General features: G+C 39.4%; 1 protein-coding gene across 1 annotated transcript in view; it reads right to left on the bottom strand.

Moving 5' to 3' along the window:
* MYO3A (myosin IIIA) overlaps positions 1–23,148 on the bottom strand; it is a 237,467-nt gene that overhangs the window by 64,516 nt on the left and 149,803 nt on the right. The window contains exons 17-19 of the mRNA XM_037837359.1: positions 15,914–16,040; positions 12,899–13,109; positions 10,165–10,312 (exon numbers count right to left, since the gene is read on the bottom strand). Of these exons, the coding sequence (XP_037693287.1) occupies positions 10,165–10,312; positions 12,899–13,109; positions 15,914–16,040 (486 nt within the window). The remainder of the gene's footprint in view (positions 1–10,164; positions 10,313–12,898; positions 13,110–15,913; positions 16,041–23,148) is intronic.

Below are 23,148 nucleotides of genomic sequence, written 5' to 3'. Positions count from 1 at the left end.
CTGGAGGAGGCAAGGAAGTTTCTCCCCTGCAGGGTCCAGAGGCAACACGGCCTGCCGACACCTTGATTTCGGACCTCTAGCCTCCAGAGGTGGGAGACAATCGGTTTCTGTTGCTTTAAGCCACCTGGTTGGTGACACTTCACTGCAGCCCTAGGAAACTCAGGTAGAGTTCTAGATTGCTTGTTTCTTAGAGCTTGCAGCAATGCTGCTGCAACTGGCATTGCATAAACACTGCTAACTTGCTGCATCTCCACCAACAATTAATATTATCATTTACATTTTTTCCTGATATTTTGATGGCTGAGATGACATACCATTGTGTTTGCATTTCTTTGATTAAATCTTTTCTTTTTTTTAAATTTTATTTTGAAATAAATTCAAAGTTACAGGACAGTTGCAAAAACAATACAAACCCCATACACAGCATACCCTGACCCTCCTCCCCCGATACCCGGATCCATCAATTTTAACATGCTGTCACACCACCATTTCTTTCTTTCCCTCCCTCTCTCCCTCCCTCCGTATCTATCATCCATCATCTATTGCTCTGTCTTCTGAACATATGAGAGCAAGCTGCACACATCCTTGAACAAACACTATAATTCACATATACATTTCCCATGAACAAGAACATTCTTTTATGTAATCCCATTAAATGCAGCTAAGAAGTTCAAGAAATTCAACATTGATACAAAGCATTCAATTGTCATCTATTTAGACTGTCTTTTTTTTCTTTTTTTTTCAATTGTGGAAACATACATACAACCTAAATCTTCCCATTCCACCCCCTCCCTAGCATTCCATTAGTGGGATTAATCACATTTAGAATGTTGTAATGCTATCACCTTCCCACCATCTTTGATTAAATCTTAAGCTAACTAAAAAGATAGTTTGGGGGGAGAAATAAAGAGAAAATATGCTTAGCACATATTACACACTTAATGCATATCAGCTACGATGAGAAGGGTTATTATTTTGAAACAGATAATTCACATAATTTAACTTTTCCTTAGACTCAGAAACCCCATTACACCATCAGTTACTGAGATGTGAAGCCATCGGTCAGACCGACGAGACATCAAGTTAAATGAAAGAAAAAAGCTCAGGGACTTTCTTGAAATCATCCTTGATGTCTGGTTGATTTTTGTTCCTTTGTCTCTTTCTCATTTGCAGCTCTGCTAGCTTCCATAGGATTGCTTTCATGAAGCTGTCTTCTGCGAGTTTTCCTGGGTGATTATCTTCTTTAGTGTTGATCTCTATGAACTGATTTGGCAGAAGCATCCAAAGCGTCAGCTGTGCTTTCTGCACCACCTGCCAATGGATTTGGATTCCTTCCTCGTCTGCTTGCTCACCCTGTGTTGATTTCTGTCTGTGGCATGTGAAGCAAGAGTTCCCTCACTTTTCAGGAACATGAGCAATGCCACTGTGGAGAAAGATTCATGCCCCAAGCCCAAATTTTTTCTTTATACCACCATAATTACAATATTATTATCACAACACAATCTTATCAGAAGATTCTTTAGGCATGACAACAAGCCACAGTTTTCTTCAAGTTTCCTTACAATTTGACTTTTAACAGAATTCTAACACATCATTAGAGGTCAAATCTCTAACACGATCAGAAGACCTAAATGAGGCAGCATTGGGGGGAAGGCGTCTGGAATAATGGTGAAATATTTCTGTGTCCTTCTGCTTCCTTAGGTGAAGCTCCAGAATTACCTTCGTCTATAATACTTTTATGGTTCTGAACCACACCCATCGTTCTATTTCACAAAATGAAAAGTTGCCCTTCCATGCACCATCGAAATCTTCAACAATCAACGAAGATCTTATTTTTGCTAGGCCACACCTAAATTAATACATACAAGACCAAGCAACTTGTGCTCATTTTGCTTTCATTTCTTAGCACCTACCTGGATAAGCAGCTGATGAACATTCCACGTAAAGGATGGCGGGTTCTGAAATCGCCTCTCCCTACTTCCCCCAAATCCCCACAATATTTTACTGTGGCAGAACACTTTTTACTACCTTCTGATAGTCTTATCCAAATCTGAAGTTTCAAAAAGATTCTTCTGAAATCCCTAAGGGTTCAGCTGAGAACTCTGGTGCATATGACATTTTTTGTTTTATAAAAGGTGGCTGCATGCAGCCACAAGACACAGTCAGATCATTCATTGAAATCACACCTGCATAACAAAGCCCTATCCCTCCAATGAAGGTGAGGACATCATTTGACAACACTACACACTTTTAGCTACTTCAGAATCCAGAAAGATGCTACCAGCTGGTCAAGTGATCCTCAATATTTATTCTCCTGTGTTTGTTCTTTTCTAGTCATCAACTGGTATCTCTTTTATTTTTATGTTTCCTTCACCTTTTAACGTTTTCACTCATTTCAGGCCACAGAGGAGGAGTGGGATTTACACCAAGAGATGGCATTTGCAAGTCACCTTGTACGGGGCGCCATGTCTGGATGGGTCATCAGAGAGGGTGCCACACTCAAATCCAACACGTGTTCACGGAGCACCTACTATGCACAGGACAGTGTGTGTGCGGGCAGGCGGGGCTGGGGAGGTGGGATAAAGATGGAAGAGGTGGAGCTGCCATCCTTTAGGGATGCCCTCTGCCTCCCACTCCAACCTGATGTCACATTCTGGAATCTCTCTGCGTTGGGCTGTATCCTCCTTTTCCCTCGTTCCCTTATGTATACGTCTCGTCCTGTGGCCTCCTGTTTCCCGCAGTCATCTCCATCTCCAAGAGCCAGCAGGTGGCTTCAGGGGTGCAGTCTCCCCTTCTCCAGCTGCCTTCCTTCCCACATTATGTTGATTTTCCTTGACTTTTCCTGTGAAAAGACTGACCACGCCCCCTGCCTTTAAATAGACAGGGACCCTCTTCGCTCCTGCAGGGGAAATTACTTTTTTAGGTCTCTGGTTCCTCCCCACTTTGCTTATTTGTTCTTCCTGAGAAGAACAGGGGAGAGACGTCAGGAGCCCTGGACTCTGTCCTGGGTTTGCCCCACAAGCTGTGAGCCCTTAGGCAAGTCACTGGGAGATATTTCTATCCACCAACTACAGACAATCTACGAACGTTTCTTCCAGCTCTAACATTTCAAAATGCTGAGCTGCCTGGATGTGTTGTGAAACTTAATGAATAAATGTTTACAGGAAGTGTTCAAGAGGAAAAAAAACCTACATCAACACATATGTTCCCTGAAATATGCCTTTTAGTAAAAACATTCCTCAACAACTGCTCAAATGAGTTTGCATATTTATGAAAACATTGCCCACTGTGGAAGAAACCATCGATCTGCAGTTACTTATTCCAACCATTGACAAAAATCCTCCTTGTTGTCAGAGAAAGATTTTAAAGACTAAAAATCTAGGATTTACTATAGGGTGCAGTCAGTATTCACAGTGAATTGACTATGTTTATTATAGTGGGGAAAAAACTTTTGCCACTTTTTATTTTGATATTTGAATTTACAGAAAAATTGCAAGAATAGTATAAAAAAACCTATGTGCCCTTTATCCAAATTCCCCAATTTGGGGAATTCCCACAGTTGCTTTATCATTCCCTCTCTCTCTCTCTCTCCATATATGTATACATGTTTTTAGTAAAAACATTTTAATGAGATAATTATTAAAAAATAAAATAAAGAAAACAAAGTGTTGATAATACACGTGTTATAAAAATCCAAACTCTTGATGTAAAATAAAATACATGATTTGAAATCTATTTCTTCCTGCATTTTCTATTTAAAGCAATATTGAAGATTCTGATGATTTCATGTTAATATAATGGCAAGCCGCAGGGAACTGGCCATCATCAACTTGAGGTGACACAGCTCATTAATTCAGAATGTGACTACTAGTTACCTAGTGAGAAAGTATGTTGGATAACTCCCAATAAAATGCCCATGTTTTATTTTTACGTAAATTATATTGCATTCGGGAGGAAGTCATCCTAGAATAGTCTTCCTTCCAGCAGCTTCCTTATGTAGAAAGGGGATTTGCTATGAATGTTGAAGCTGAAAATCTAGCAACTCTTTGCATATGGTATTTATTCTTGAAAGCACTTTTAAAAGCTGTGAAGGATTTTATAAATGTAAATTCTATTGACTGGTATCAGCATAGGCTGAGGAGGCAATTGAGTTAGGAATTCAGGAGTGTGATTTTCTGTATACAAGGATCTCTTTCATGTTCAACTTTTTCCTCCCTTACAATTGTGTTTAAATGTTTACAAAACCATTTTATTTTAGAGTGTCAATAGTTTGCTCTAACTGCACATACACAAAACTACAGTATTTTTATGGATCTATGCGCTTAATTGAATATTCCATCAAAAACTATTTTTTAACCTAAATTATAGAAGTAAGTATCACCTCTCCCCACAGCACATTAAGGGTGTTGACATAGCTTCATTGATGAAAGGAAAACAGATTTTGTCTGAAGTGTGGGTGCTGACTAAGGATGCACAGTACCTGGGAGCCTGAGAGGCTCAGTGTGTGTGCATGTGCGTGTGAGAGAGAGCTAGAGGGGGCACAGAGACAGAGAGAGACAGAGAGGGGAGAGAAAGGGGTAGAGAGAGAGAGGGTGGGGAGAGAGCTGGGGGTGGGGGAGAAGTGAGAGAGAGAGAGGGAGAGTATATGTAGAGAGACAGATTTGGAGATCAACTTCCTTATTCATTTGGTGTATGAGAAGTTTAAGGAATATTTGTATGTGATCTCAAATGGTAACCCAAAACTTGGCCAAACATTTAAGAAGAAAAGATCTGTTTGTGTTAAGAGTTTCTTAAATGTATTTGGCTCTTTTAATGCTTAAAGCAAAAGTCCATGAAGTGCCCTTTATCACATGGGGAGCTAAACTAAGACAAATGCAACTAGCATAGCACAAATATGGCTTGCTTAATGGGAAGAAAGTTAGATATGAAATAAAAATTCATACTTGGTATGCTAAAGAATCTGAAGACATTTATAAGGGAGCTTATTTTGAATTATGCACACATTTTTTTCATCAGATGACTAATTCTTTCTACTTCATAATGTTAAAAAAAGTTGAAAATGTAGGTATTATACAGATGAATGAACTTTTATTCTTGAATTCCAACAAATTATGTGTTGGAGACCACATTCAAAATTTCAAATGATTTAAACTTTAGGATGTGAACAGCTGGAGAGGAAAGTCACACACATCACTTTCTGTAAGAGAAGCCCAAGCAATTTTTGCAGTTATTGCTTCCAATATGTGCTGTAAATAGCTCCATGCTTATAAAACAACTTCTGACTTTTAGTTCTAAGCCCACAGGTGCATGTATAAATGACATATACAAAAGCTCATTCTTGTACAGAAGCAAATATTAATAGCTTGCTTAATGAACTCTGGTACACTTAACAGCCAGACAAATATGTCATTCTAATGGATGAAGAAAGCTTATCCTAGGCATAAACAGGCATGTAAGGAAGTAGAGTGAATCTTCAGAATTCTAGGACAAGCCATGCTTTGTAGCATTACATGTGCTGCAGAGGCCTTAAAGAACAATGACATTAGTTCCAGCGCAAACTTATGCTCGGGGAGACGAAATCTACGGTCCATGCGTGAGAGTTCACCTTAATTTGAAATGTAAATGTCTACGGAGCCCAGCTCATTTCACTGGTATGTTCTATGCCACAATGATTATATCATAGTGCAAAACTAAAACAAAAACCAAAAACCATCAGCACCAGCAAGAGAATAATCTCAGCAGAACTTTGACAAGGAATTCTCATTTCTAAAGCTATGTCACTCCAGAGAACTTCAAACTTTCCATCCCACTTTGGTTACTGATGAGCTCTGTTTTATACAGAGGAAATCCAGAAAAAAACAAACAAAGCAAAACAAACAAAACCAACACCTTTGCCATGTAATTACTGTGGAGATCCAGTAGGGGAGCTATTGGAAAAAGAAGCTTCCCTTACTGGAAATGGGAAAACCAATTTGCTGCCCCCTGACTTGCTAACGGAAAGCCTTTTGAAAAATAGGGAAGTCGACAGTGTGCATGGCAATAATGCTATACAAATGGAATAGGGAAGGCTGAGATATGAATGCTGTTTATTTGGAAGTAATAAAATTGGGAGAAACTGATACACTTTTCAGCTGCAATTCATTTAGATGAGTTTGATTGAGTCTCGACTTTTAAAATGATTGCCATTATGTTCCCCAGAAGATCATCTAGAATTTCACTAAAAATATTTTACTATATTCTATTGAGCCTTTTTATAATGGAAGGCAATGAGAAATGATATTTAAACCAACTTTGCTGGGGTGTCCTGTTACATCTAAACTGAACTTGGGCTAAAAAAACATGTTCAGCAAACCGTATTTATGTTCCAGTTTTGTAAGATTGTCTATAATGTTTTTTAGTTTAAGGAGGACCAGAAATGTTTCATCTGTGAAGGTGCTGAATGAAGTTTATGCCTTGCTCAGATTTAGCCAGATTATTAGTCTGTCCCATGCAACTGAGGACACTGTGCCTTAATGATAAGCAGCAATAACTTTATTAAACTAAGAAGTTGCCACTTCCATTACATCTATGATTATATTCAGCCAAAAAAGTGTGTCATGTCTTTCATTAACATTTGGTTTAATAGTTGCTTCTCACTTAAAGAAAATAGCATAAGTGTGGTCTTTATCTGTGATAGCCAAAATACGTATAGCTACAGTTAGCATTTCAAAATTACATTTTCAGCCTTCCCAGAGAAGTGACAGAGAAAGGGAAAAACCATTTGCACCCACAGGTTAAAATTAAGAGCATCACTGACTAATCCCATGGAGTACACATCCATCCACCGCATCAGGCTCTGCTGCCAATTCCTGGTCCACAAGATCACAAGGCAGAGACTCCTGGGTGTTCACTCAGGGAAGGCACTGGCAAGGATCAGAAATGGACTTAATTTCTCAAAGCACTTTTTACAATCTTGGATCTTAGTTAAATTTTAATTTTATTTGGGGTAATTTTGGGTTGTTTTGTCTTGAAAGCAGCTTAAGGATATTTCGAAGGGCCTTATAGAATAGTTCCATTTGTAGCAAGCCTAAAGCCAAAATAATTAAGAGCAATGCGATCATGGATGAAATTCAAGGTTAAAAATCAAAGTGAGTTCTAAACTGTAACATTCTACAAGAAGTGAGAAGCAATAATTACTGAAAGAGTAGTATAGTGCCTTAAAAACTAGTTCTAATAAAACCAGTCAATGTGCTAATCCCAAGCCCCCAAACAGAAAAACAAGAGAAGTCTATCAATGCAAATCATTCCTTTAGCAGATGGGAGATATGGGGGGAAGCCCCTGGACCCATGAAGTTGGTCATTTTAATAGAGCCATATGAGAGAGTTCTGGCAAACATAAATGTACTTGTTCCAGTCTCTTGTTAGAATGGATTTCATGAGCATTGCAAGACATTAAAGCAAGATGACATTAATTTAATAAATATTTATTGGCACTTGCTATATGCCATGCTCTAAAGACATAAAAAGAATTAAGACACAACTCTTAACCTCAAAGGATTTTATAGCCTAGTGAGAAAGGCAATACTGTAAACTAAATAGTACACTGTCAAATATTTTTATTGGAGCATAATGGAGAGAGGAATATAAACAGGACTTGATGATTTGTTTGGGTTTCAGTAATGAAAACTGAAATATAACATATGACTTTTTTGCCTTGAGTAAATGGGGGATAGAGATGTCATTCACGGAGAAAGTATACAAGTGAGAGGGAAGGATGATGAGTTCAATTTTGAATCAAGTCCTATAGGCTGTTCTAAATGGAGGCCAAGAATACACAGAGAGAGGAGTGGATTGGAGATGTGGGCTTAAGCATCACTGACATTTTGAGTGGCTGAAATAATGGAAGTGGACTGTATTTCCTGGCAAGTGTGAGAGAAGAATCAAGGATAGAACTCTTCAGGGAGCTAGAATTTAGGGCAACCTTGGTGGTACATTGGAATATACTGGCAACCTTTGAAAATTATTGATATCTGGGTTCCACCCTGTTCTAGTTTGCTAATGCTGCTGGAATGCAAAACACCAGAAATGGATTGGCTTTTATAAAAAGGGGGTTATTTGTTTATACATTTACAGTCTTAAGACCATAAAGCATCCAAAGTAATGCATCAATAGAGTACCTTCACTGAGGGATGGCCAATGGTGTCTGGAAAACCTCTGTTAGCTGGGAAGGCACGTGGCTGGCATCTGCTCCAGAGTTCTGGTTTCAAGATGGCTTTCTCCCAGGATGTTCCTCTCTAGGCTTCAGCTTCTCTCCAAAATGTCACTCTCAATTACTCTTGGGGCCTTTGTCCTCTCTTAGCGTCTCTGGAGCAAAGTCGGCTTTCTAAGGCCATCTCCAAAATGTCTCTGTAAACTGCAGTTCCTCTTTCAGCTCCTGTGCATTCTTTAGTGTCCCTCTTGGCTATAGCAAGCTCGCTCCTTCTTTCTGAGCTTATATAGTGCTCCAGTGAACTAATTCAGACCCACCCTGAATGGGTGAGGTCACGCCTCCATGTAAACTATCCAATCAGAGTCATCACCCACAGTTGGGTGGGGCACATCTCCATGGAAACACTCAAAGAATTACAATCTAATCAACACTGATATGACTGCCCACACAAGATTACATCGAACATAATGGCATTTTGGGGAATATAATACATTCAAACTGGCACACACCCCAAGAGATTTTGATTTGATTGGAATTTTACAAAGATGCCCAAGTGATTCTAATACGCAGCCATGGTTGAGAAGCATTGATTTAGGAGATGGTGCAGGAAGAATAATGGAGGAAGCCATCCAAGGGGAAGGAAGAGATACAGAAAGATGGTGTCAGGGGGGCCAAAGGAGTTGTGTTCCAGAAAACGGAGCCTATCAACAGTGTTGAAAATTGCAGAAAGGTCAATAGTGCACAGACTAGAAAGTTCTGAAAAGCCATGACTGATGAAATTAGGATGGGCCATTGTGATGGAGTGTGGGAACCAAGAGTCAGATACTATGGACTCAAAGTACCCAGGTGGGGAAGAAATGGGTGTGAGTTTTTAACAGGCTTTCTCTGTGAAGGAGCAAGAGGGGGCCATGACTGCAGAGATAAGTAGGGGGAAAAGGGTTTTCACTTTGTTTTCTGTTTGATTTTAAGAACTGAGAGATTAAATCATTTAGGCTAAAGAAACGCACCAATGGAGAGGGATGGAGAAGGAGACAAGAAGGGGTGGAGGGAGAGCGAGAGAATGAATATTTGATGGAACCAGTCCTGGGGTAGATGAAGAGAGCCGGGTACCCACACAGGTAAAGTCTTACATTTATGTCCTTTTTGTGGCCTCCAAAATGTCAAGATCTAAAAATGTTTTCTTTTGTGACTATTGTTTTCAAAACTGCAATTTCAAAATAAATTCTCAATAAGCCTAAATATTTTAAATCAAAAGAAGTTCATGTACCTCTAATTTATCTTAAAGTTAAATAACACTTCAGATCTAATCAGTAAACAAAAAAAAAACAGTTTAATATTTGAAGAAGACATATAATATCAAAAAAAATGAATAATATCAAATATGACTATTTCTCTTAGACTTACTTAAATAATCTAAATACTCTTAATACTACAGTTTCGTCAAATGCAATTCAAGTATGCTGCTGACTTTTCTGTAAAGAATATTTTGAATCTCAATCATAAATTACCCAATGTACCCTGACAAAATTACTGTTTCATGCCATTTGCATCAAACCCATTATCGTTGTGTTCTGTTGCCTAGCTACTGGAATTTGAAGTTTAATGCATTTTAGATGGATATTTAAATTTCAAAACAATTTCAGCTATGCAGTCTACAGAGAAAAAAATGGTTAGATACATCTGCTTACTTAAAATCTCCAAGGAAGCTTCTTTGTTTGCGAGGACTCAGACTTACTATGGGAGAAGGGTGCAATATCACCAATGGAAGACATTGAACACTACATATCAAGCTGTAGTAAATTCATACTAGTTTTTGTTTGTTGGTTTGGGTTCTGTTTTTTCTATGGACACAGAGAAAAGAAAGTCTTTTCTTTGTCTTTATGAAATATTTAAGGCAATAAATCTATCAGGTGTCATTACTACAATTCTGCATATAAACACACACATGCATGCATCTCTATAACATTTTGGCTCACCTGTTCCCATGCGAACACATGTTGGTTGAAATAATACTGAATTTGTTCATTTGCAATGTTAATACACAGCTGCTCAAAGGAATTTTTTTTGAAATTTTCAAAGCCAAATATATCAAGAATTCCAATGCTCAGTTCATCACCATTCCCACTGAAAGAATTAAAGGCATTATTTTGAGCTCTTACTTATTTCCTTAGGAGTTAATGTAAAACAGGGTATCTTGGAACATCCTTCTGCTGAGAAACTACTATGAGTATATATGTTTAGAGTGAAAATGTTCTTAATAGAAAAAGTTTTCCTCCATCGAACATAAAGATAATGGAGGCAGCATTGATTATAGTATGTAAATGGCACAATATTTTCCTTCTACTGAAGAAACTGCTCCTTTATGCTATTTTAAACACTTAAACAAAAGAAACTTTTACTCATGGGTTTGTAAGCACCAAGTCACAGCCCTGAGTGAGTCAGGGACCAAAGGGAAAATCTGACTGACATCCAGAATTCAGCAAAAACCTATCCAATAAAAACCATTCCATAGGTGCAAAAATTCTGCTAAAGTATCTTTAGCCTTTCATTCCAAGACAATAGTTAAAATATCCTGCTAAAAATATTTTAATCATTTTAAAGAATTGTTATTTATTTTTGGATTATTTGCTCATAATTTTAAAATATAGAGAAAGATACAAATATTTGTGGATTTCTTTTTACAACTTAAGACTTCAAAACACAATTGAATACTATTTCATAATTAAATGTTTCAAATGCATTCTTTGACTACTCCATAACAGTTTCCCCTGTTTACTAACCCTACATTTGGAGGAAGAGACTGAATTCAGAACGTGGAGTTACAGAATCCTTCATGTATGTGACAAGTTCCACCAAAGGAATAGTTCCAGATCGTTCTGAAAGATCCTATTTTGAATAGTAAGTATAATTCTATGCACTTACATGAGGCAAGATGTCAAGTTGAAATTTATGCTAGTTTAGTCGACATGCTTGTTCTGCCCGTCTTTTAGCTCCATAGGATTCCACAGAGATACATACTGAAGTCATTGTGTAATCTGGTGCTTGAGGCAGGGAGACTTAGGGGATGAGTTAGTTCAGGATCCCTAAATGTTAATGGCCTTCAGGGAGTCTGGAATCAGAACTCTGTGCAATATTTTGATGGTGGTGGTGGCGGTGGTATATAAATCAGGGTTTTCTTTTTGAGGTGGGAGGTTGAGGGGTGGTGAAGGACATAGTTTTCAAGATTCTGAAAAGTCTCCAAGATACCCACCCCAAATCCAGACCATGGAATCACTCTACAATGCCCTTATTTAACAGGAAGAGGAAGAGACCCAGAGAAATTCAATAATTTGTCCAGTGTCACCCAAGTTGACAAAACCTGGACTAGAACTCAGGGCCTCCCAGGTTCAGTGTAAACCTTGACAGAACTGAACAACACCAATGGCCTTGTTTCCTTGTTTTAAAGTTTCTTAAATTTTTTTTAAAATTTAAGATTTGAATGCTTTTTGTTAACAGGTAGAAAGGAAAGTCACAAGTTAGTAGGTAGGATATAACGGATTCTTCAGCAGATCAGTTGGAAAAGAACCTGTTTTGAAGTCCTGCTTCTCTAGAGACCATTTAATGCCAAAGTGCTGATGATAACTAAGTGTGAGGTCACATCCCCCAGCAACTTGGATATTGAAAGAACTGAAGAGATAACTGAATTTTTCCATTTTCTTCTGAAAGTTTGGTATCAGGTAGACAGGCAGCCACACGTGAATCTAGAAAGTATTTGGACTATGTTGAGTCACAGTGGATAAACTGTACCCCGCCATATTGGATGCAGTTAGTGGGGAGGTACAGAAGCAACTTTGAGGGACAGAGAGTTACAAACATGGAGGAATAAGGGATACACTCTTTGACAGTTCAACTGGATAGTATTGTGGTGTGTATTTTTTGTGGGAAAATAACAATGAATTGCTTGCCCCAAGTATGTACAAAATGGTCTCTATGCTTAGAAAGCAGGTCTGACGAGGTTATCGGGTAGGCATCCATCTTGCTTTTCCTTACGCAAACTTTCTAAAGATTTAGAACAAAGCCTGAGAAGTAAATGTAAGGATGCAGAGCTGTGCACTGTCACTGGCACAGAGCCAGCACCCGGTCAACAGTGGCGACAAGTGTCTATTTCTAGAATGAGCTACCAGGAAGGCTGTCGGGATTACCACCAGGTCACGCCAGCGTTTCACCTGGCTTGACCATTTACTAGTTATCTACTCTCCAGATGAAATTTTATCTGCAAAATGGAGGCCACAATACCACACTTGTAGTGAAAGTTTTCCTTTTCTTCAAGATTTAATTCAGACCCTCAAAACCAAAACAAAGAATGGCTGAGTTGACATTATATACAAGCATAAAGCAATACATTCTTCATGATACATCCTCTCATTGCAAGGACATAAAAATTCATGGTTAAGATACCCCAGTCTAAAAATTTGCTTTCTATTGTGTTTATTCACATGCCTGCAGGTTTATGTTGCAGCAATTTTTAAATGTCATTGGTCTGTGGCATAGTGAAGGGGTATTACTAGGAAAGAAAGCAGATCTATTGAAATATAACTTTGAGAATTTAATGGTATAATTAGAAACAATTTCAAATATAAAGCACATAGATTCACATATAAAGCAATAAAGTAGAAAATTAATTTATATCATCTGACACTTTGGGGAAACTGTTTCTATAAAAGTTTTTACCTTGATGATGTGTCATGCTTCAACAAACTGTTAATGCGACTGACGATCCAACTAAAGAGGCGGCCGTATAAAGTTTTAGCCATAGCGTCTCTGACTTCAGTGGCTTTTTCTACAGTGTTGGGGCGTATGATCGTCTCTCCTCTAGTGACCACACAATGGGAGGTGACAGCTTCCTGCAGCTCCTCTGCCTGGATGCAAAGCAGAGAAGCAGCTGAAAAATAAACAGACACGTTGTTAGAGTAAAGCACGGCGATGAGGCAACTTTGCAGGGACTGGAAGGTTTTCATTCACCATCTTCAAATGACACGCAAAAAATATGCGGAGATTTTATAATGCGAAAATAAGTTACTGTTCAACTTTAGTCCTGGTTCTCTTCTGGATCATTTCCCTCTACTTAATCTCCACTGACCAAACTTGGAGTGCTGCATCATCTAGCGAAACCCAAACCAACTGGCTGATGAGGTTGTTTTGGTGATGCCAAACATAATTTCAGTGCATTATGTTAATTTAAGAAAACAGAACATAGTTTGGTATAATTTGGATACCATTATTCTATACATATTTTTAAAATATAGAAATTAATCGGAAGGTTCACTTAGACTTCAGGGATATACCCAAACAAATATATTTTTAAGTGTCTTCTGTGATACACAATGCAACAGGCAAAAACTTACGTCAGCATTTGTGCAACTTTCATTACACTAAGTTTCAGTTACATGTTTCAGTTTACTAAGTTTTGTTTAAATTTGATGCCTGAAAGAAAATCACAGGGCATTTAAAATTAATAACACCAACTGAATGAACTTGTTTTTGAATATAATAAACATTGTTAATCAAAATTATTACACCACAATAGGGAAACTTTTAAAATCAGTGTTTCTCCTTTTAAAATATTTCGCACCTTTTAAATTTAATTTAAGCATCTGGGGCGAGGAATTTCTTGGTTATTATGTGACTAAGATTGTTGAACCCTATTTTAAACTATATATTTTTTTCACTGAAGAAATTTCAACTTCAAAGTTAACATTTTGTATTTCTTTCATAATATATTTAATAATATATTTAATAATTTTTAATTGTTGGATATTCACAATTGTAAAGAATGTTGGGATAAATATTTTGAGCATGAATCTGCGTTCATATTTTCTTATTTTCTTAGCTAGATTGCCTAAATTAAGCAATTGTTTGAAAGGATATAAACACATGTAAGACTTTTGATATAAATTACCTAACTGGTCTTTAAAATTTCTTAACCAATTACACTCCTACAAGTCAAATCAAAGACCAATAATTTCAGCACAGTGTCATGAACACCAGGAAGTATTTTTAAAAAGGGCCAATTTGATTGGAAAAAATGTCTTCTTTCAATCTGCTTTTAATTCATTTCTTGTGAAGCTGAGTACTTTTTTCATATTTTCATTGAAGATTTGTGGTTTTTATTTTGTAAACTGCCTTTTCCCACCAATATGTTCATCTTTTCCTAATCAATTTATAAGAGCTTTTTATAGCTCCAAGGGAGTAATGCTTTGACATAAATGCTGCAAATATGCACCCTCATTTTTCATTTGCACTGCAATTTCATTCACGTTTTCTTGTTTGAGTAGGAAAGAATTTTAATTTTTATGTAGTCAAACCATCCATATTTTTCTTTATCATTTCTGCTTCTGGTTTTATGCTCATAAAGTCCTTCAAGTTATTTCTCACATTAGGATAATGTAAATGCATTTTGTCTGGTAGTTTTACAATATTTTCCTTTTGCATTTAAGTTCATATACTTTGGGAATTTGTTCTGGTAGACTGTGTATGAGAAGGATTCAAATTCCCATGCCCACGGTGGCTGGCCAGCTGGCTGTCCCTAAACCTTGACTGCCTCTGATTTCTAGAGGCATTTTGATCTGTTTTTGGAAAGTGTTTCTCATCCCGTGTGTCTATTTCTATTCCCCCATTGCTCATTCATTTCACAGCTATTTATTGAGTGCTTATTCCATGCCAGGCATTTTGCCTCAGGATATATTGATAATGACAGTACTTTGTGAAACGACATTCTGGTTTTGTTAGTCTTTATCCAGAAGGAATGGAAAACTAGTGGAGAGATTTAAGTGGAGAGGAAGACAGCAAAGAAAGATCTGAGAGGAGAACTCACACGTGCATTAAGTGGTTTCTGAAGGAATCGTGGAGGGTGGCTTGGAAAAGCTCAAGAACGAGAGGTTCAGGTGAGAGATGAGAGGTGAGAGGCCAGGCTGGGTTGGGCGAGAGTGGTGACGATGGAGAAAAGGGGAAGTGTCAGCTTTGACAGCTATTTCTGGGGCAGAAATGACAGAACTGGTGCCTGACTGAAACCACCTGGGAATGCAGCCTTGCTTTGGAGATTTCCTAGGTTATGAACAAAACTTGTAACAAACCTGGAATTACGGGAGAATATGCTGATATTAAAAAAATAAAATAAGAGAGTATAATCTAAATTTTAAAAAGCCATACCATTGGAAGATATCAGTGGGAAAACTTAAATTACTGGAATAATTCATCAAACATTGTCATTAAGAGAAAAATTGATTTGAGGCAAATACCATAATTCTCTTAGGTAGAAAACAACTGCAAAATTAACCCAGGATGAATGTATAAAAAACCCATGCAGTATGAAAGTAAATACACAGGTTTTTATTACATATAAACTGATATAGATGCTAAATCTACAAGATAATAACTTCAACTTTCAGACCAGTTTACTAAATTTAAATTACAGTTTCTGGGTTTTTACACTGAAATGTAAATTGCTCCTAAAATAGTCATAAAAGCCCAGTCTTTAGAAATGTTTTCTACAGTAATCAGTTAATCTGTAGGCATGAAAATCTGTTTTAAATAGTGGACTTCTAAGACTTCATTTTGCACAAATTGAATCTGAGTATGCTTTTAAGGATTCTATATAAGTGCAATTGCTTGAAATTATCCTATGGTAGCTGTGGTACATGAAGACTTTGAAGGAGTTCAGTTTTAATGGAAGAAAATAAAACTCACAGTTTTCCAGAGCCGCGCGGTTGGAAATGTGGCTCTTGTCAGTCTGGTGTTCCGTCGCCACAGAAGAAAACCCAATGTTCCCAACATTTAAGATGGCGGCGAGTATACTATATATGCTTCCAAGTTCCTGAAACAACCGTAGAAAGGGTTAGAGCCCAGCAAGGCGGTGGCAGTGGCCGGGGGCAGACTGGGGAATGCGTGGGCTCCAGCGTGACAAGGTCACACCCCTGGCTGTGATGTCAGACTAACATCTATGGGGCATGGATGTGAATTAAAATTAGTTATTTTAATTTTGGAGGTAAGCACAGTGAGTGCTTAAGAATCTTTTTTGAATGCAAATGTGAATAAAAAACAGAGCTGAGGAGCTTCCCTCAGAAGAAGTGGAAACACTTCATTAACGAGGTCATGGATAAATCTATCCACTTTAACCACAGCCTGGTAACTCAGTGTAGCTGTTTTCATACATACGTTCTCCCTGAGGACTTCTTAAAAGTGAGGTTATAGGAATGGATAAAGGATAGTGAGAAGGAAAAACTGAAAAATCCCAGCACCCAAATCAAAGGATATGTGTGATCTAAGTATAGGCAATAAGTATACATATGAGAATTTTGGACCACAGAGTTTATATTAATTATCACTTCTTTAAGACAAATTCCTAAATATGATGCATCAAAACTATATTCAGAAACACATAAATGCATATATATGATTCTTCTTGGAGGAACTGGAGGCATTTTGTCAGGGAGTGCATGGGGATTTAGGCATCATTCTAACTACATACACAGTGCAGGGAGGTATAGGGTGAGACAAAATCCTTTATTCTTTTCTTGTGTTGCTGCATTTATCCTAGACCAGATCCAACACTTAATAAAAACAAAGGACTCCATCCATCCCAACATTCTAAATCAAGATAAAAGCTGGATATGGACAAGAAAAAGTCTTCAGGGATTTTCATTCATTCTTATATAGTAAATATATATTAAAGATATATTAAAGGAATAGATAAATGTATAAATAAACAAAGTTGTTGAATGAATATGTGTGTATATCCATATCTATATCCATATCCCTATGCCTATCTCTGTATCTACACATATATTCATTCATTCATTCATTCATTCAATAAATGCATATTTCATGCCAGGCAGGTCCAGCCACAGAGGTCTTATTAGCAGGAAAGACTAAAGACAAAGACCCCTGTTTCCTTCGGGGCTCAGGCAGAAGGGAGGCAGACGTCAGTAAACAAATACAGAAACAACACACTTTCAGAAATCTCAAAGGCTTATGAAGAAGATAAAAGAGAGAAGGTCAGTGGAGAGTGACCCTCGGAAGGGAAGGGAGGGCTATTTTATTTGGGAGGCTGCCTTGTGAGGACATGACATTGACCCTGGGTCTGAAGGACGAGAAGGAGAAGCCATGAAAACAGCTGGGGTCAGACTCTCCCTGCAGAGGGAGCAGCGAGGGCAAAGTTCCGAGGAGAGAAGGCTGCATGGGCTGGAGCACGGCCGGGCACGGGGAAGGGTAGAAGAGCAAGGGGGTGAGACAGGCAAGATGACCCAGGTCCTCCGGGCCACCACAGAGAGCCTGGCCTTTACTGTAATTGCAGTGGAAAACCACTTGAGATTTCAAAGCAGGGAGTGACAGCTTTTTAAACGGGTGATTCTGGCTGCCATGTGGGATTGGGGGACAGAGAGACAGTGGCCAGCCCAGGCCAGCGGTGACAGCTTCAGCAGGCAAAGGCAGAAAGTGGTGGAGATGGAAAGAAGTGGGGGGCTTTGGGGTTTGTTTAGGAGGTAGACCAATAAAGTGGCTCATGGTAACTGCAGGTAAATCATTTTCTAAGAAAATACTTCTGGTAAGAAATGGACATTTTAAATCTGCATAACTTGCAAAGAAGCAACCAGCCTGGGCTTTCGTGGCAGGTGGAGAAAGGAGCATGGCATCTGACAGTCAGTGTATTTTTCTTGAAGAAACTATAGGTGTTATGGACAGGCTATGGCAGAATATTCCTTTAAGTAGGTGGTTGAAAAGTGTTTCTTCAAGATTTGTGTATTGGTCAATTAGAAACCAGAAAGTTCCGGTATACAAGCTTCTAAAATTGTATTTTTAATAGCATTTTGGAGATTCATTATAGAGAACTGTATGTTGAATTAATGGGCATTCAACTCGTCTTCAACTGAGAATGACTGCATCGTCCTTTGAGACCCCCTGACCCTCTGTCGTTACAACAGCCCCCAGGGGAGGAAACCAGGCCCCGGCTCAGTTCCACCAGGCAGCAAGCTCAAAGGGCCCCAGGAGGCCTAATCTTAGGAACAGGGCTGTCTTAACCCAGCAGTTGGGTGATTCGTGGGTGATTCTGCTGCTGCAGTTCATCCCCAAGGAGCCCAAGGTGATTTTGTGTTTGATAGTTAACAACAATAGACAAAATAACATTTTTCCATTTGACATCTAAAGCCACCGAGGCATAGAGCAATCACACAACTTTCCATGGCTTTGACTAAGCTGAGAGCTAGGTATATGCCTTTAAAATTTGCATCAATATATTGGATTAATTAAATATGAGCAACTGTAAATCATCTTTTCTGGGCACAAAATTGCCTTCTTTGAATATTAAACGAAGTGACTTTCCCACACTTGGTTTCATGTTTATCCATGAGGATCGGGGTCATTTCTAGGCTCACAAATGTGATAACTGCACATGGCCAGCCTCTGGCATTAAGTGTCTTACTAGTCTCTTTGCCTTTCGTCTTGCTGCTCTCGAATCCGTCTGCCACACAGCTGTCATAGTGGTTGTTCTACAGGCAAATCAGATCAGCCTATTTCCCCAACTAAAATCCTCTAGTGACCTCCTATTCCCCTGGGGATAAAGTTCCAGCTCCTTCCCTAGGCACTCAATGGAAGGTCCTGCGTCTTCATTTCCAGCTATTTTTCTTCACATGTTTTCAGCCACCCAAACTCCTTATGGGTCCCAAGGATTCCACATTATTATTATACCTCAGTTCCAGCTCATGCTGTCCTTGTCCCCATTCTTTACACAAAGTCTCTTCTTTGAGCTTTCACTGACCAACCCCCAGACTTCATGTTCCTGTGACCTTTTGCATTTGCTGGTGATCACTGAATTGACTACTATAGTTTTATTGGGATTACACATACTGCATGTCTCTTCTATCAGATTAAAACTCATTGAAGACAGAGACTGTTGCTAATTTGTATGTCTAATTCCTGGCACCCAGTATGGTCTATAGCAGGCACTGAATAAATGCTTCTCAACTGTTTTCATTTGTGTCAGTCAAGTGGCAGTACAACTTCCTTCACTTTCAAAACAGAATCTCTTTATTTGTCTTGAAGTCTTTCAATCTGCATGTCACAACTTCTGCTGATCTTGTTCAGATTTTTTTTTTTTTTTAATTCTAAATGTCTGCTTCTTGGCTTTATGCATCTTGAGTTAGTAGTTAGATTTTATGAGAACAACAAGACTTCACTGTACCCTAAGTTGTTTCCTTCCAAAAGTTGATTAAGTTTTCTAAGTAGTAGAGCCCTGTGGTGGGAAAGGGGTATGACCCCCTTTTCCTGATTTGTTCTGGGAATGGCAGCTGTAGCCCAGGCTGGGTGGACAGAGTTGGGGACACAGAGTCCTTTTGGTGATATGCACTAAGTCCTTTCTTAGAATCTCACCCCATGCTGTTTGCCTAACGGAAATCCATGTGAGACAGGGTGGGAAAGGGGACAGTGTCTAGACCTCAAAGTACATGGGGGCCACCAGGCCCAGGACAAAGTGACCCCAGCCCAGATTGGGGATGTGACACCTTTCATACTAGTTCTGGGAAGGCCAAGTGCTGATGTCCCCATTGAAAAAGGACAGAGAGGCAGGAATGAATGAATGAAAACAACAAATAGGAATCAAATTATTATTTTAAGATTACTACCAAATGGCTAACTATAAGGGACTTACACTCCCCACCCCTTTCAAAACCAATTTTAAAAACTGAAGTAAGAGTATTTCACCCAAAATGCAATGTTTTTTGTGATGCTTTCAAATACTTAAAACTTTCTTTCATAGGTATTATTTGATCAGAACTAAAACTATAACTGATAATCCAAAGATAGAGCTCCAGATTGTGATTTTACAAGAAATGTAAGCAAAACAAAAGCAGGAAAAACAGGGCATATTGAACATGATAAGCCATATGATTTTTTTTTTTGACTTGCACACAGCAGCTTTATTTATAATAGCCAAGAACTGGAAATCACCCAGATGTCCATCAATATGTGCATGGATAAATAAATTGTGATATATCCATAAAAAGAGTCATAATTAGCAATGAAAAGGAGTGACCTACCGATAGATGCAACAACATGGATGAATCTCAAAAACACTCACCATGCCGAGCAAAGGAAGCCAGACACAAAAGAGTACCTGTTATGTGACTGTATTTACATAAAATTTTAGGGTTTATGGTAACAGAGAGCAGGTCAGAGGTTGTCTGAGGCCAAGGGGGTGGTGATGAATTTCAAAGTGGCTCATGGAAACTTTCTGGGATGGTGGTGGAAATGTTCCATCTCGTTTCTGCGGTAGTAGTTACACAAGTGTATGCATCTGTAAGCCATAGGATTTTGTGCAAAAAACAGCAAATAAAAATTTATGTCATGACATGGTAAAAATAGCCTCTATATGAGTTGACTCATAAAACTACTAATGACTGGTTTTTAAATGGAAGCAGGAAAATGGCTTAGGAAATTATGATTTCAGAAGATTTAGAGTTTTCTACTTGTGCTATTTTAAGAGGATATCTGAATTTGGTTTGCCTGTCATTCCTTTAGATTGTGCTGCATCACAAAGGCACAAGGAATTGTAAACTCTGGAAATTTAGAGGGACACATCCACTGTGGTTGCCATCAACACAGAAGAAAGAGAGAAAGAGGGAGAGGGAGAGGCAGAGGGAGAGGCAGAGGGAGAGAGAGAGGGAGAGAGAGAAGGAGAAAGAGAGTGAGAAAGAGAGAGGGAGAGAAAGAGGAAGTGAGGGAGCCCTCTATTAGAGTCATCAAAATTGTGTCACAGTAAACTGTGAGGGCAGCATGCCGTGCTAAGAGGATGTGAGAATAATGCTACTTAAGTTGATATTGGAAGTATTTATATCTGCCTCTTTCTAGAATGGATTTGAAGCAGCTACCCACAAAGGATACATCCAAGAAAGCTAGTAAGACAGCATTTAAAAAAAAATCAGACTGGGGTAAAGAAGAATTAACCACCACTCGTTTTATTCTACTAACTCAGAACTGGGCTGTCTGTCATGCTCACTGAGTCTCTATTTTAGATGGAAGACGATCACATCCTGGGATATTCACCTGGAATAGGACTAAAAATCTTCACAAAACATCTAGCAGCAGTTCTATTTCTGCTCGGGAAACAGACGTTCCCCCTATCCAGGTAAATAGCCAATGGAAAGCAAGAATTGAGCAGCCATCAGCCTGCCCCGTCTTTCACACGTGGTCTCTTGTATCGATAAGTTTTGTTTCTGATTAGCACACCTTGCCAGGGAAAAAAATGGGAGTCATTTTGAAGCCCATATGCTTATATGTTCAGTAAACACTGAGTATGTTTAGCTTGGAAGGTACAGTTTTAATTAAATGAATTCTGTTTGTCAGCCGATGCTAACTGGAAGACTGGCTTCATTTTAATGTTACGAAACAGTGCTCTACCAAGCAAGAAAGTCATCGAGCCAAACCTAAGTGAAACATTACCTCTCATGAGTGGGACTGCGAAGTAAACAAACCAATTAAAACAGATTCTCTGCTTCTAAGATAGCAGCCTCTGGGGGAGGGAATTCTAAGAGACAGATCAGCAATTCTGATGTCAAGAAGCCAAAAAAAGAACTGCAAAGAGGCCCAGCTCTCGGGTCACCAGCACGGGCTGCTTCGGGGGGTGCACCACGTCCTTCAGGCTTGGAGGATGCCCCAGGTCCCAGTGATCCTTTCCTGTCCCCCCAACCAGGCACCCCACACAGCCACGCCCCAGCCCAAAAGGAACAGTCCCACTCGCGGAAACATTTGTCCGGGACTAAGCAGGGGGAATAAAGGGGTGGAGGGGCTGCTTTTCCTTTACGCATGGAGCCCCAAATGAACTGGCTTCCGCTTTAAGAGTAGACATACCCTGAGGGCTTACATCAGCTTGTCCCCACAAGTCCGTTAGGATACGGAGCCGATGTATTGTTTCTTCTCTCGATGCTAACCTAGCATCTATGCTGTGCTGCAAACCCTCAGGGGAGGACACCATCTGGGTGCCTTGAGTCAGAAGGTAGGGGGGGGAAAAAAAAAAAAAAAAAAAAAAGACTCCAGGAGTCACGTGGCGCATAGGGAGCGCACAAGGCACAGCACAGTGCCATGCCCCCCGACCACGTGACATTCACAGCACTGGGCCACGCCCACCAGGCACACCACGTGGTATAGAGCACCGGGCCACGCCCACCAGGCAGACCACGTGGTGGAGTACTGGGCCACGCCCACCAGGCAGACCGCGAGGCATCCACAGCACGATGCCACACCCACCACGCAGACTACGTGGTGTACACAGTACTGTACCACGCTCACCATGCGGACCATTACACAAGTGTACATCACTCTACCTTCACGTGAGATACCCACAATGCATTCCACAAGTTTAGTGATTTCAGTTGTTCCAGTCCTTTGTAGTCACTGTCATTTTCTCCCAACTCTCAAGCAAAGGCTGCCATGGGTCTTTACATCATAGTACAATCACCCCGCCAGCCACCGCTCCTCTTATTTTTCTTTTTCTGGTGAAATTTCAGAGCCAGAAACCTGTCTCACGAGGAGAAAGTTCTTCATAGTAACACATTACAGCTAAGAGCAGAGCCTGAAAGCTTCTCCAAAAGCCTGCGGAGAGATTTTATTAATCAATGGACTCTTTGTGCCGTTTTACAGCCTAAAAGCTATTTAATGCTTCCACAGAGAAGGGCCCCAATTCACCTCCTTTCTGCCTAGGAGCCCCGAGAGCCATCGAGCTCTCAGATCAGAGCAATGATTTAGTAATTACCGGGTGGGGAGCTACCTGAGTCCTCAGCCCCAAGTTCCACGCAGAGTCTGTGAGCTGACACAGGACATGCATCGTTCTGAAATGGAGATGACCAAATCAGAACCTTTATTTCTAAAACAAGAAGTTCCTCACTTTCAACTCCAGACTTCCTGTGAGGAAATACTTGCAGAAGGAAACCTTTAAC

This window comes from Choloepus didactylus, chromosome 5 (genome assembly GCF_015220235.1).
Source record: "Choloepus didactylus isolate mChoDid1 chromosome 5, mChoDid1.pri, whole genome shotgun sequence".
NCBI lineage: Eukaryota > Metazoa > Chordata > Mammalia > Pilosa > Megalonychidae > Choloepus > Choloepus didactylus.
This window is presented reverse-complemented; position numbering and strand designations above follow the sequence as displayed.